This window comes from Varanus komodoensis, unplaced genomic scaffold (assembly GCF_004798865.1).
Source record: "Varanus komodoensis strain SLA01 unplaced genomic scaffold, ASM479886v1 scaffold22, whole genome shotgun sequence".
NCBI lineage: Eukaryota > Metazoa > Chordata > Lepidosauria > Squamata > Varanidae > Varanus > Varanus komodoensis.
In genome coordinates, this window is record NW_025335606.1 from 20,529,746 (window position 1) to 20,544,491 (window position 14,746).

At 43.6% G+C, this 14,746-nt stretch overlaps 1 protein-coding gene across 1 annotated transcript in view; it reads right to left on the bottom strand.

Moving 5' to 3' along the window:
• The window catches only part of COL5A3 (collagen type V alpha 3 chain), an 86,786-nt gene that overhangs the window by 51,230 nt on the left and 20,810 nt on the right, over positions 1 to 14,746 (bottom strand). Inside the window, exons 12-26 of the mRNA XM_044431503.1 lie at positions 13,144 to 13,197; positions 12,999 to 13,052; positions 11,289 to 11,342; positions 11,151 to 11,204; positions 9,928 to 9,972; positions 8,247 to 8,300; positions 7,209 to 7,253; positions 5,671 to 5,724; positions 4,375 to 4,419; positions 3,690 to 3,743; positions 3,162 to 3,206; positions 2,939 to 2,992; positions 2,485 to 2,529; positions 1,489 to 1,542; positions 642 to 749 (exon numbers count right to left, since the gene is read on the bottom strand). Of these exons, the coding sequence (XP_044287438.1) occupies positions 642 to 749; positions 1,489 to 1,542; positions 2,485 to 2,529; positions 2,939 to 2,992; positions 3,162 to 3,206; positions 3,690 to 3,743; positions 4,375 to 4,419; positions 5,671 to 5,724; positions 7,209 to 7,253; positions 8,247 to 8,300; positions 9,928 to 9,972; positions 11,151 to 11,204; positions 11,289 to 11,342; positions 12,999 to 13,052; positions 13,144 to 13,197 (819 nt within the window). The remainder of the gene's footprint in view (positions 1 to 641; positions 750 to 1,488; positions 1,543 to 2,484; positions 2,530 to 2,938; positions 2,993 to 3,161; positions 3,207 to 3,689; positions 3,744 to 4,374; positions 4,420 to 5,670; positions 5,725 to 7,208; positions 7,254 to 8,246; positions 8,301 to 9,927; positions 9,973 to 11,150; positions 11,205 to 11,288; positions 11,343 to 12,998; positions 13,053 to 13,143; positions 13,198 to 14,746) is intronic.

The following is a 14,746-nucleotide window of genomic DNA, read 5'->3' on the forward strand; positions in this document are numbered from 1 at the left end:
CATGGGCCGCGAGTTTGAGACCCCTGGTCTAAGTTGTGGGGGAAAGAGCTGTACTGTTAAGGCACAGGTGGGGAATGGCTTTCAGCCCAGGGCCCGGATTCCATTGTAGAGACATTTGCAGGGGCCACATAGCAGTGGTGGGTGTACTGAAGGCAGAGAAGGGCAGGGTCATAAATCCAGGTCATTCTAGCTTGAGACTGTTATTGCTAGTAACTAAGCACAGATGAAACATTTCCACCTAACAGAACGAGGGGAAATCCAACAGAAAAGCCAAAAAACCACCAAATATTTGGTGGCCAGGGGGAGGCTGGAGGAAGCACACCCTGGAGAGATGGATTGGGACCTTTGGAGGACCCAGTCTGACTTCCCATCTGAAGTTCTGCACCACCTTAGTAAGGGAAGGGTACACAGTTCAGGGGTTGAGCACCTGCTTTGCATACAGAAAACCCCAAGCTTTATCCCAGGTGTTTCAAAGATTTGTTTTAAAAACAACCAGGTTGCAGGTGATGGGACCAGACAAGTGATGAGAAAGGCCCAAAGGTCAGCTGCCAGTCAGAGCAGACAATACTGTGCCAGGTGAACTAATGGCTTTCTAAGTTTCTCAAAACAGACACACGTAGGTTGGTGGGACTGTTGCTCACCTTCTCGCCAGCGGAGCCAGGAGGACCTGCTTCCCCAGCAGGGCCTGCCTGCCCTTTCAGCCCCTCAGGGCCATCCTCACCACGTATTCCCAATGGGCCAGCATCGCCCTGCAAACAAAACAAAGGAGTTAAGAGAGTGCCCACTAGTGGCAGTTGCAGAATTCTGCCATAAAAAGTATTCTGAGGTCAGTACTACAGCTGGAGGAAATTTAGGAAAATAAGACTTGTGAGAGCTTGCAGCTAGCTGCACAACTTGTTATAAGGGAGAGGTGCATTTTGTAAAGTTTTATTAATTCTTAGGTATTAATTAAATAGGTATTTAATTCATTCTTATTTAATAATAGGTATTTTATTAATTCTTAGGTAACAATTAAAGTGGAAGCAGAAATCAAGCATGGCAAGTTTGACCCTCAGTTGATCAGACTGCTTCCTTCCATGTCATCTTAGTGGTGGGCAGAAGAAAGATCTCCAGAAATCTTGGACTTCAACTCCCAGAAACTGCTACCAGCAAAAGGCTGGTCAGGCATTCTGGGAGCTGAAGTCCAGAACATCTGGAGTTCTTCTTTCTGTCCTTCCCTAACCTAAGTGATCCCATGTCAGTGCAAGCCACACAGTGCCCTTTGGATTTAGTATCAGGAGATATATTTTGTGATATGGGGGAACCATGGGAGCATCTAAGGCTTCAGTCCCTGGCAAGATGCAGGCCATCTGGCTGTGGATCAATCCTGCTGTTATCACAGTCCATTCCCCACTCCCCACAGCCTAACTGAGGTGTCATAAGGAAGAGCCTTCTATAATCTCCACAACTCCCTTAGAAGAGCAGAATACTGGGAAGAGTATCACTCACCCGATCACCTTTTGGGCCCATATCACCTTTAAAGCCGGGGAATCCATCTTCACCCTAGAGAGAAACAAGGGATTGATGTAACCAGAGCAGTAGAAATGTCCACATATCAAAATCTTGCCAGGTGGAACAACAAGCTTGCAGTCACATTGCCAAAGTCCACTCAGTATGGTGCTCAAAGACCCTTCCTGTATAACTGAAAGCTATACTTAGAAATCAGGCTAACACCGTAACTCCTCCAAAGGACCAAAACTAAGCTTCTGCCAAAGGAACAGATGCCTCGGCCACTCAAGTGCTGTACAAGGATGCTTGGAAAGTGGTAGAACATTCCATGCTGCTTCTTTTGGTGGTGGAGGGAGATTGCTCAGGTTCTGATTAATTCAAGAGTCGGGTATAAATGTCCTATTTAAGGACAAATGGCTGGCAAGTTGCTAATAGGACTGCTTGCTCAGCTTGTTTGCAGATAATTCAATTTCAATCCTTCTGAAAGGATTCCCAGTTATACGGATGGTTATTGAATATAAGGACTTGAGAACAGAAGCAAGGCAAGTTGGTAGCTTAACTTCATTACTGTAGAATGTGTAAGCACAAAATAAATTCTCGACTTCTTTAAAAAGTATTACCCCATAGTCAGACTTCAAATGTCAAACTGGAAAAAGTTTGAATTTTGCAACAACAGATTCTGAAATTTGGATGGATTTCAAATGTCTTCAAGATCTGATCTTTGCTACATAATATTTTCCAAATGAGGCCTGCTTGACCACAGGACCTTTGATTCTCAATTTAAAACAAACAAACTGATGTATCAGAGCCCTAGGAATGGACCAAGAGGCCAATCATCCCCATGTCCATTCCATCCCAACACAGGCTTTCTTCTCCACAGGTTAAATTTACATAATCTAGAACATAAGTGCACCAAGAGCAATATCCAGAGATTCAATGAAATCCCCAAGATCCCTTGTCTAAAACGAACAGTTGACATTCCTGCTGGAAACTTACCTTCTCACCTTTGCTGCCTTTCAGGCCCCTCACTCCAAAGGCCCCCTGTGTGAACACAGAAAGGTATGACAGCGTTAGAGAGATGGGAAAGGAGCCAGCAATTATGACTTGCAACAGAAGCCCTGCTCATAGGTGGCCTGGAAGTCATGTCAGATCTGCTGTAATATGGGAAGGCACCAAGCCTTAAAGGAAGGGCCAAGTTGCAAGGCAAGAGATTCTGAGGGCTGAAGGTAGGTCCTCTGGTGTGTTGCACAGAAAACCTTACCTAACCCAGTCCAGGTGATACTTGCTTGGAAGTAGATACCATTGATTTCAATTATAGTTACTTTGAAGCAGGCATACTTAGGATCGCAAATGTAAATTGAAGAGTGTGGGCAGGGGAAGGGAAGAAAGAAAATCACCCCAGAGTCTCATTCTGGATTAATAGAAGTTAGCAGGAGGTGACAAGACCTACCTTGACTCCACGGGGACCGGGGTAGCCAATTGGCCCTGCTGCACCAGATGGACCCTGGAGAAGAAAGGTTTTTAAGAGATATACCCCCCCTTTAAAAAATGAGGATACTAATAATGTGATTTTGATATTTTAGTATGGCAGAGGGGACACGTCCAAAGAGAAGCCACCTCTAGGTTATTGCCTCCTTGGCATGTACTTCTGTCTGACAGACTCACATCTTTACCTGGACTCCTTTCTCTCCAGGTGGCCCTTCTCTTCCAGGATGGCCCTGAAAGGCAGTACCAGAAAGACACAGTTGGATAATGCACCTGCTTAGAGAGATGATGATGCCTGATTAAAGAGGCCTCACCCCTCTACAAGGAAAGCCATCAGACTGGGAAGAGGAAGAAAAGCAGTTCTCAATCCTTGCTGCTCCTGTTGATCCTGTGAACATACGATCTATTGCATTGAAAGTGAGCATCAGTAGAAGTGCTTTTGTGGGTGGATGAGAATTCTCTTCTATTTGAGGTTGGTTGCTTTTTCCTCTGTGTTCATTTATGGGAAAAATGGGGGAAAGTGAATGCATTTATCTTACACTGAAGACCAGAGTTCATATCTGCTTCTCTTATATATATGCGTGTGTGTATGTGCGTGCACACAAGCATGCATATATGTATATTACCCCCCAGATGTTGCACCTGCTGCAGGAGGTGGCAGCCACTGTCTTCTAGATACTAGGTTTGTGCACAATTAGAATATCACTGATATTTACCGGAGGTCCGTCAATCCCAGCCATTCCTGGTATCCCTGGTTTTCCTGGTGGACCCTGCAGCAGGGGAAAAAGAAGAAAAGCAAAGTATTATTTGAGTCCTGGCTTTCTCAGAGCAGGAATCCCAGGGCAGTGCACACATTTGACAAATCAAATTATATATAGATATATATATATATTTAAAAAACCCTTAGGAGCATAAGAAAAGCCCTGCTAGATCAGGTTGAATGTTCATCTCATCCAGCATTCTGCTCACACAAGGAGCAAACAGCTGCCTGTAGGGAACCCACCAGCAGAATGTGAATCAACAGCATGCTCCATCCATGCTTCCAGCAAATGGTATACATAACTGTAGTGCCTGCCACACGGGAGGGGGCATATAGCCATCATAATGGGGAGCCATTATTGCCTTATCCTGGATTAAATAGTGTAATTCCCCCTTTAAAGCCATCCAAATTGGCAGCCATCACTACATGCAATCACAGAAGATCAGCGCCCTCCCTCCATCCACTAAACATGAAGAAGGCAACAGTGCCTTCTCTAAGCAACAGTGCCTTGTGCCTAAGGATATGCCAGTGTAGCTTAAAGATCCCCCAGTCCAAAATGTCGTGTCCCCTCTCTGCATTTTCCCCATCAGCTTCAAGAAAACAGTTGCATGGATTTCATGGTTAAGCTAAGCATAACTCACCTTTTCGCCTGGAAGACCGACGGGACCCTGGGGACCAGGCAGCCCCTAGGAAAGAAAGGAGCCTTAGCACAGATAGGAGAAAGAGTACAAGAGTAGAAGGGAGGAGATGACTCTCATACATTGTACATTCATGACTTTTATGCAGGTGAAGAGACACATTTAACCCTTATCAAGCACTGAGGCTGCTGTAGAAATATACTTCCAGCATATTTATTTCGCATGAGAATCAAGCTTTGGGGGCAAAGGGGGCTTCAAGCAGAAGCCAGCTGTGCTGGGCACTGATGTGCTGGTCCCTGTGATGTCACAGAGGAGGGCTTTTCCTTTGATCTTCAAAAGCAATTTATAAAGAAATCTATTCCCCGCCCCACACACACACACACATGCAACACTTTCTTTTTTAAGTGACAGTAACAATAGAGCATGCTAGATGGAGTCACTGGGACAGTGGACATGAGCTTGGGTGGACTCTGAGGGATGGTGGAGAACAGGAGAGCCTGGAGGAATGTTGTCCATGGGGTCATGATGCATCAGGCACGACTTTGTGACTAACACACAACACAACAAATGAACATAGGTCTATTCAAGTTGTACTTGGGGGGGGGGGGGGGAAACAGCTGCATTGTCCATTTGAACCACAGTAGGAGGGCTGGAGAGAGGCAAGTCCAATGAATTAACAAGCATTCAGTTTGTTTGTTACATTTATATCCCACCTTTTTTCCTTTCATGGAACTTAAGGTGGATTACATGATTCTCCTCTTCAATCTTATCCCACAACAACGATCCAGTGAGGCAAGTTGGGCTCAGAGTCTGTGTATGGCCCAAGGTCACTCACTTGGCTTCAGAGCTGAGCAGGAACTAGAACCCAGATCCCCAGAGTCCCTGTCCTGTGCTCTTAACCACTGCACCACGCTGGCGCTCATGTTTACAAGTATGCATGCCTGTATTTTCACCTTCAAAGACAGGATGACACAAGGCTCCCACAGAAATTTAGGAGGGCTTTTGGGATCTTTGTTTGCAATCCCTGCTTGCCTTCACCCAAGGATCTATCAGGACCAAGCTTCCTTCCAGGGGCTAAGAGCAGCCAGCGGGTGGCATTTTCATCAGATCCATGGTTGGGAAGGAAGGTTAACCCCCACATGCTGCAGACCCAGCAAAAATCTCTCTCTCCCCACACATACGCACCTGATATAGCCTTGAAAATGCAATGAAAAGGGGGAAAATCAGCAGCAAGTGATGTATTTGGCATGCACACAAACACACTCACACATGCAAACACACCACATAAACCACACATACCTGTGCGCCAGGATTTCCCTGCTGCCCAGGTGGGCCTGGCTCTCCCTGAATGCCCTGAGGACAGAAAATCCCAGTCAAGTTAGTATTTTGTGCATGTACAAAGAGGCGCATCTGTCAGAGGGAAAGAGACAGGCGTATGTACCTTCTCGGCAGTAGAATATAAGTGAAATTGCTGGAGGGGACAGGGATTCCGAGAATGACAGGCTTGGAAAATGGTAAGAACCAGTTCCTTAAGCATCTGGGAATTTGGTGCTGTACTGCTGTTGGGCTGCTTTTCCATCCTCTTAACCTTTCAGCGGTTGTCTGATTGATCACACAGGAGAAGCTGAGTAGCACTTTCCCCAGGATTAATCATTCTGTACACAGACCAGGAACTGCCCCTCACTTCCCTATTTATGTATTTATACATAAATAAATGCACTGATGCATTTGTCATCATATGTATTTATCATGGCAGACAAAGACCATTTATGACTCAACCAGAGTGTGTGGACACTTACTTTCCACTCCACTGAAAACAACAACAGTGACAAAAGGAACACACACACACACTGTTTGACCTAGCAAATAGCAGCATCTACCTTGTAGAATATTTAGGGCTACTTAGGCCACAATTCAGCAAAAAGATAACTCTGTGTTAAATTGTGTGTCTCATCTTCAGAATGAGTGATCTTTCCTAAAATGTTCTTCCAAGCAGAGAGAACGTGAAACTCCATATATAGCTCCCTTGTCTTTAAGTAGACATAATTTTGTGGTGCAGATGGATGTGGCTTGAATGACCAAAGATTTGGAATCAGGTTTTTAAGTAGTACGAAATCTGCATTGAGTTGCAGAGCACTATGTGTTAACCATTACAGAAACCACTTAGTATGTACTCTTGCTATAGCAACCAGTTTGGATATGTTCAGGAAATACATGGATTACAAAATAGAAAAATTGGCTTAAATCAATCCTTTTCTATCCATGATTTATAATTTAATTAAATTGATAATGATAAGGAGGACAAGGAAGATGAAAATATTTTCCACCCTTCATCCACCTTACCACATACTACTGCACAGCACTATAAATGTACTCACCTCTCTCACCTCTTTAAAGCTCAATAAAAAACCATAAACCCTAAAAGAACAATGGCTCAGCTGTATTAATTTTCTTTTTCGGATTTACAGCTTCCAATCAAGGCCACCAATTCCTTAATAAAGAAAAATAAAGGATAAAATCTGGGTCAAATCTGATAAAATTTTGGTTGTGTTTGAACACTGTCTGTCTTGGCTCGTTAAGATGAGTTTACAAAATCAAAATTAAAAGAATGGTTTGTGATTTGGTGTATTCTTGGGATGCACTACATGGTGCAGCTTCTTGCTTGATAGGTAAGTCTTTACACTCGATTGGATTGGATTGGATTGGATTGGATTGGATTGGTGTAACTATCAAATGAATATTGGAGGGCTTAGAACATTGCTTAATTTGCAGAATGGTGCCAAAATTAAAGCCAAGTGAATTACGTCCCCTGAAAGCCACTGTCTATACTCCCTTACCAAATTGCCTTTATGTCCAGGTGCCCCATCAATGCCGCTGACACCCTATGGAGTGAAAACAGAACAAGAAGAGCACAAAAGTCACCAGAAGTTTCCAGCTGAAAACAAGGACAAAGAAATGTGGAAATGAACCTCAAGCCCATTTAAACATCTGTTCACATTTTTCACAGGTCCAAAACTAGTAGATTCACATTCTAACCTCAGGATTCTATCTCCATTTGGGGAATATATTTCTCAGAACTAGATGGAAGGAGTGTCACAGAGATCTGAGTTCTGTCTCTTTGGATGTTACATTTTCAGCCTCCTGGGATGAATCTATAGTGCGTACTTTTACTGGCATTGTAACACATGATTCACTCAAACAAGTTTTATATGAGGCACATTCCAAACTGGTTTCCTTGTGCTACTTCTGCCATTATATCCTAAATTTCTTCCAACTGCTTTGTCTGTTATATTTCTCCATGGTATATTTTTCAGTGTGTGCTAAACTTGTGGTACTGTTTTGGGGTTGAGGGAAGCAGTGGCACTGGTAGGTTGGGAAGGAATGGTACTGCAAGAAGTGTCCTGTTGGGCTTCTTTTAAAACAGTTTTCCCTAATGTGAAGGTACAGAGATGCAAATCTGTGAATAACACAAACATCCTACATTGCTTCAGGTTTTGGGTAAGGAACAACTCTAACAATTTTCTGAAAGCCAAAGTTCTGAAATGCAAACAGCATTCATATGCTTTCAGTTTTCCTGCCAAATGCAATTCTTTATAGCCATCAAATCACAGAATAGTAGAGTTGAAAGGGGGCAAGAAGAGCATAGAGTGTAACCCCCTGCTAGTGCAGGACACCAAGTTATACCATCCCTCTCAGATGACTGTCTGGTTGCATCTGGAATGCTTCTAGTGTGGGAGAGTGCACATTGGTTCCATTGTTCCACTGATGGAGACATTGCAGGGTTCCAAGGGAGGAGAGGTGAGTTAGTACAATCCCCTGCTTGAACTCTGGGTCCTACCCTTGCATAGGAAGGGAAGAGGGAAGGGAATACATACTGGGGGGCCTGGAGGGCCTGGAAAACCCCGTGAGCCAGGCAAACCACGCATGCCCTAGAGGAAAAAAAAGAAGATATATGCATTAGTGATATCTAAGTAATATGCTTTACAGATCTTGTAAGAATCTGAGGGTCATTCCACATGATCCCAGAAAAGTCCCCAAGTCTCCTAAGAAATAAGTCAACACTTAATCTTCATTGAACCACTCCTTTAACAAGCCTTGATCCATCCAGGAAGAAATATTCAATCAGGGAACTATCTCTGCTCTTTCAAGATAATTATTTTTGTAAACTATCACTGGATGAACATTTCAACAATGGGGTTGTGAAAGAACATGGATAATTCCCCAGTTTCTGTTTTACATAATGATGGTGCTGTTGATGATGAATGCTTTGATGTTTCCCTTTCCACTTTTGACAAAACAGACACCAACCCATGGATGTGAAGGGTATTCAAGTAAATGTACTCATCATGGCAATTGCTATGACAATTGGTGCCTTATCCAGGGGAAGCAGACACTCTCCTCAAATACAAAATATTTATATAGGTTGAAACAACTGGGTTGAAGCAACTATACTTGAGCCTAAGAAAGGGATGAGTATGGATTGCTGTTGCTGAAATGTGAGTTGTTGTTAAAACATGAGTTATTAGGTTGCCTGAAACCAGCTGCTCTAACAACCATGGTGAACAATCCACAAAGCAACAACAAACCATGGGCTCTCTTCATGGGTTGTTCAGAGTTAATGAGCCATTGCCTTTTAGTGCATCTGGCTTCAGAGAACATGACACACACACAACTTTTTTTATGGGGGATGAAGCCTACAACCTGAAGAGGTACGGTCTAGAAAGAGTTTTACTGCTCAATTTTCTTCATTTTTTAATCAAGAAAAGACCAACAGCAGATGGAAATCTCCACCATGCTGTGTTTACAAATTCTCTGGGCACTTCCCTTTACCCAGTATCAGAGACAGAAGGTGAGAGTTTGGGGATAATTGATCCAGCCCAGTATCGTAACTCTTTTTAGATATTTTAAACAGAGAAATATTTGCAACATTAAAAGATCTGAAAGAGTTGCTGCCTTTCCTCCCCCATATATCAAACATAGTCTTAAAAGACAACAAACAAAATATTAAAACCTTGTATCATCTGCCTCACCTTGTCACTTTTATTTTCCAAACTCAAGATGTTAGTGTTGAGAGACATATGATGGTTATTGCTTTAATGTAAGAGTTGGTTGTTACTTGTAAGGTAATAGCACACAGAAGCTTATGTACTCATATTTCAGCAACTGTTCAAACATAGATGGTTTGGAGAACAGACAGAAAAAAGTGCTGAATGGATGCATTTGTGTAATATAATATACCATCTCTTTTGAATTATAAAATAAATCCTCTGATATAGCCACTCTAGAGCTGTTTATGATACTCTGCCTGTACCTGCCTTTTCACATTCAGGTTTCAGCAAATCCACAAGAGGCTTTCCCAAAGATTCTCTGTCTGCCATCACCACCCCACAAACACACTAATGTGCTTAGAAAGAAAAAGTCCTGCAATTATGCATCCTGAGGAATGCTGTGGAATGTAGGAACCCTTTGCTCTCTAAGCATGCTTAGGCTTGTGCATAGAATTGTGAACTCTGTCCCAGCAGCTGGTTCTCATGAATTTGGTGTGCAGGTACTCACAGCTTCCCCAGGCTGTCCTCTGGGGCCTGGCTTCCCTTCGGAGCCCTGCAAAAAGCAGAAGGTCGGTGTAAGAGACCACCCCAGGAGCTCAGCTTGTGTTCATTCCTGCCACCTGTGTCTTCCTGCCCTGGCTACTACACACCCACCAAGGGCAAAAATGCCAGTGAAAAAAGTGTGCACCATAACTACGGGAAAGAAGCAACATGAGGGCTCCAGCCACACGGGGGAGGTGGTAGTCTGTAACTTTCAGCCCATAAAGACTGGCTGTCACCACCACGCTCAACCTTTATATGTTTCTAAGGGTTGATGGTTGCATTGCTTGTCCAGAAGAGCTGACTGTAGTTCCAGCTAACTGTATGCTTGTACGTTGCATTTCAAAGTTCTCATGCATACAGCAACGCTTGTATGCTTCCTAAGCTTTCTACCACCTGGAAGCTGTCTTTCACAGTGACCCCTCTTCTGCAGATCACAGGTCTGCTGTGGAGTTCTGGCATGCTGCAGGGGATTCCGGGACTCATCCTGAGGCATGTGGTCCATTCATGCTAAGCACCACCCAGAAGCAACCCAGCCACAGGGCCAGAAAGCTACAGAGCATGCCTAATGTTATTGCAGATTGCAAGGGGAAAACCAGCCACAGTAGTCAAACTGCCCGTTTGCCACAACCAATCTCACTGCAGAACCCCGGATAAGCTGGAATGCCAGCTGAAAACCCACAGATATAAATTATGATAAAGAGCCTGCCCTGCAATGCATAATGTTTTTTCTGCTCTAATAAATCTGTGAAATGAGCCCACATATTGAACGAAGTGATTCTTTTCAACCTTTCCTCTTGAGATTTAATAAACTGTGCCAACTCAACTGTCCTGACAATGTCCTAAATCTTTTGTAACCACTTAGCTCTGTTTAATTCTCCCATGCCTTTATTGTTCCAATAATTATCTATAATAATTCAGAACAACGCAATTCAATGGAGAGCAATTCAGTGTCTTTCTGGGGCAGCCTTGCCACCAGAGTGGTTAAATTGCAACCCTTACTGCCCCGAGTCAGCAAGGCTATTGGCTGGGCTGGATGTGGATGATGGAAACTGTAGTCCAACACTTCTGGAGAACACCAGAGCAAGGAAGGTTCTTCTAGGGAACAATAGTCCTCCCATCTCTAAAAGAAAATACCAATGGTCCCTGGTTACCTGTTTCCATTCACCTGCTCCTTGGAGCAATGCTTACCTTAGCACCGTTTTCACCAGGAGCACCAGGTGGGCCTGGCTTTCCCAGATCTCCCTGTTTAGGGATAAAGTGAGGAGTGAATTAAGATGGTATCAAGGATAGCTGTCACTGGTAAAATAGATATTTGGATGTACTCACCCGGTTCCCTTTTTCTCCTGGAAGTCCTGGCAGCCCATCAAAACCCCGGTCACCCTTTATACAAGTAAGAAGACAAACAGCATCAGTATCAAGAATGATGTTGCGGCCTTATGGCTTGTGAGTACCTCTGTCTGTATTCAAAATGCTTCTACCCAAAAAAGGAGAGGAAAAATCACAAACGGTTTTTCTTTCTCATTTTTGGCATCTGTCTCATTGTGTAAAAAGCTTTACTGCAACAATCACTTTAATCTTTACAGTAATCAGGGAAGGTAAGAGTAAAGAGGATGGAAACAGTCATACATGTATTCATATGGATGGCATGGGGTCAGATCAGGGATGCTATGCATAATGAAGTGTTTACCATCTTTAGATCGAGCCTTCAAAGTAAGGGTACAACAGCAATGGTAAAAATCACTGTCCAAACAAATGTTCTGTGAAAATGAGAACCTTAAAACAAAATGTGGGCTATAGCATAAGGGACTGAGATCATCACAGTTTTCAAATATATTTTCTTAAAAAGCTAAAAAAATCATGAAGTAGTGGTAAGGAAAAGATGGCTTTTCTGATAAATCCATCCCATTTCTAAAGGGCTTCATGTGCAATTTCTGATTTAAAAGGAAGAGGAGTATTCCAATTCCATAAATAGTTTTAGGATGCAAACCTTTACACGTTTAGATAGAAAAAAATCCCACAATTCCCAGCATTCCCCAGCCAACCATGATGGCTAGAGAATGCTGGGAGTTGTAGGACTTTTTCCTGTTTAAACAGCTATAGGATTGTGCTCTTAAAGTTACATTTATTAGATCATAAGTCATGGCCAGTGACTTGGCATTTCCTGAATGTATGTATCAAAAAGAGAGAGGTCCTTGTTTTGAATCACACCTCTACCATGAACCGTGTTCTTAGACAAGCAAGCTGCCCTCACCCAGCCTTAGCTGACCCATAATCAGCAATATGGGGATAATAATGCTGATTCACTTTACAGGGTTATTGCAAGGATTACAACTGGATAATGCAAGTAAAGCAGTGTGAACACTTGATAGCATTACACAGATGCAAAGCACTACTAAAGGACCACCAAAAGGTGTGGACATAATGAAGTGAGCTGGGTTACAGGGTCTAGGCTCTAGACAACAATGCGGCTTCATTCCACTGAGCGCTCACATGTGCCAGCATCTGATGTGCCAGCTGGTGGACAGGAACAAATTGCATTTTCCCCACAATGAAATGTATCATACTGAAAAGAAGCTGCATCTCCTCCTGAACAACAGATGCTGAGCATAAGTAATAGAGAATGCCTGTCGCCTCCCATGTCCTGTTTATGGTGCCTTTGTGGAAGCATCTGGCCAGCCAGAACTGGAAACAGGATGCTGGCTATATGGACCATGGGTGCAATCTAACAGGACTCTTCTTGCATTCCTGAATGACTTCCTCTGAACACTGCTTTGTTTCTGAATCTGGGACAAAACAGTTCTGATTTTCAACTGGTTTCCATATCAGTTGCGTAAAAGAATCCCGCCTTGCCGAACACGCCAACTTCAATGTGAAAGTGATGCTTTAAACTCGATTCGATTCAGAACTGAATGTACCCCACTGCTGCATCATTGCAGGAAATGCTAGGCCATGGTAAGACTGCACATCTCAGGATGTTCTCCCCACTATCCCTCCCTCTCTTGCATCAACGCTACCCAGTCAAAAGCTTTTGGAAACCTTGGGTCCAGTGTCTCCTGGGAGGCCTCTGGCACCATCTGCTCCTGAGCGGCCCTAAAAAAGAGAAAGAGACAAGGTAAAAGTAAGAGGAAGCATCTCTATACAGTGTCATTCAGACATGGATGAGATGGAGCAAAAGGCTTACCCGCTTTCCAGTTTTCCCTGGAGGCCCAACTAGTCCTTGAATGCCTGGGGAGCCCTAGAACAAGAAGAGAAAAATTAGATTGAGAGCTGCTTCCTATGTTACTTTTCCCAATTTTAAGATCCATCACTGTGTTAGAAAAGCTGTGCCCTTTGGAAAAAATGCCACATGATGTGCCATCGGGACAATATTCATCTGATGTTTGCACCTATGAAGTTGCACATCAATGACCAGACATTGTAATTGGTCCAGAATGCAGAGGCTAGAGAGCTGACCGGTAGCAGAAAGAGAGCTTGCATAAAGCTACATGTCGAAACAGTTGCAGTAGTTACCCATAGGCCCAATTCAAAGTTATAGTTTTATCCTTTTAACACCCTCAAAAATGGCCTAAATGGTCTGGGCCCTTAAGATCTAGATAGGATTTATTCATTTTAAACCCATATTGACTATCTATTTCCATGAAACAAGCTAAGCCAATGATATTGAAAACAATCTCTTCCCATATGCTCCCTTGTATGTCTTCAAATCTATAGGACACAGCACAGGCCTGTTATGGCCGACCCTGACTCCTAGGGAAACCATCCAGAGGTGCCCACTATTCTCTACCACAGCTGGCTGGGAAGGTTCAGACCAGGCTGGGACACATCTGGCCAGCCAACACCCTCCTGGCAGTTGTAACAGGAGTGAGGAGGGGCTGTGGCCCTCCAGAGATGTTTTCAGCTCATTTACTTGACCAACATTATAAACCACTCTAAGGCTAAAAAAGATTCCCAAGCTGTGAATAGTTAAAAAAATAAAAATAAAATCAAGTTCTAGCTATAACACTGAGGCTGGTCATTCAGAAAAAAGCTTGTTTAAATAAACATGTTGAAAGCAAAGCAATGTTGGTCCCTGCCTGACAACAGCTGGCAGGATATACTGAAGACAGTAGACCAACCTTCCCCAACCTGGTGGCCTTCAGAGGCATTTGGCATGCAACTTCCAGAATTCCCATCCAGCAGGGCCATTGACTGGGAATTCTGGGGGTTGTGGTCCAAACATGTCCAGAAGACACAAGGTTGGGGAAGCTGCAGTAGACTAAAAGCTCTACTTTGAGTGAAGTCTAATTGGACCTTAAGTCACATGCCTGATTGCCTCAGTGACTGGACAAGCTGATAAAGGAGAAGGCATACTCTCAAATATTGTTGGATTCCAGCTCCCATGAGCCAGAAATGATGGGAGTTATAGTCAAGCAACACCCAGAGGTCTGGAAATTCTCTACCCTGAGCGGTGACTTTTTATGACCCTATTGTTCTTCTGGCACTGTATTTGTATACTTAGTGCATTGGTGTTCTGCTTTATTTGAAGCTTGAAGCTGTCCTGCGAATGGGAGGGTATGACCTGATGGGGATCACAGAAACTTGGTGGGATGAAAGGCAAGTCTGGAATGTGAACATAGAGGGGTATCACCTTTTCAGAAAGGACAGGAAGGGAAACAAGGGTGGGGGCGTGGTTTTATACGTCAGGGAAGGGATAGGATGCAGCGAGATAGAGTGCAGCACAGATGGGGATTTGGTAGAGGCAGTCTTGGTGAAACTTAGGGGTTTTGACAGGGAAAGAGACCTGA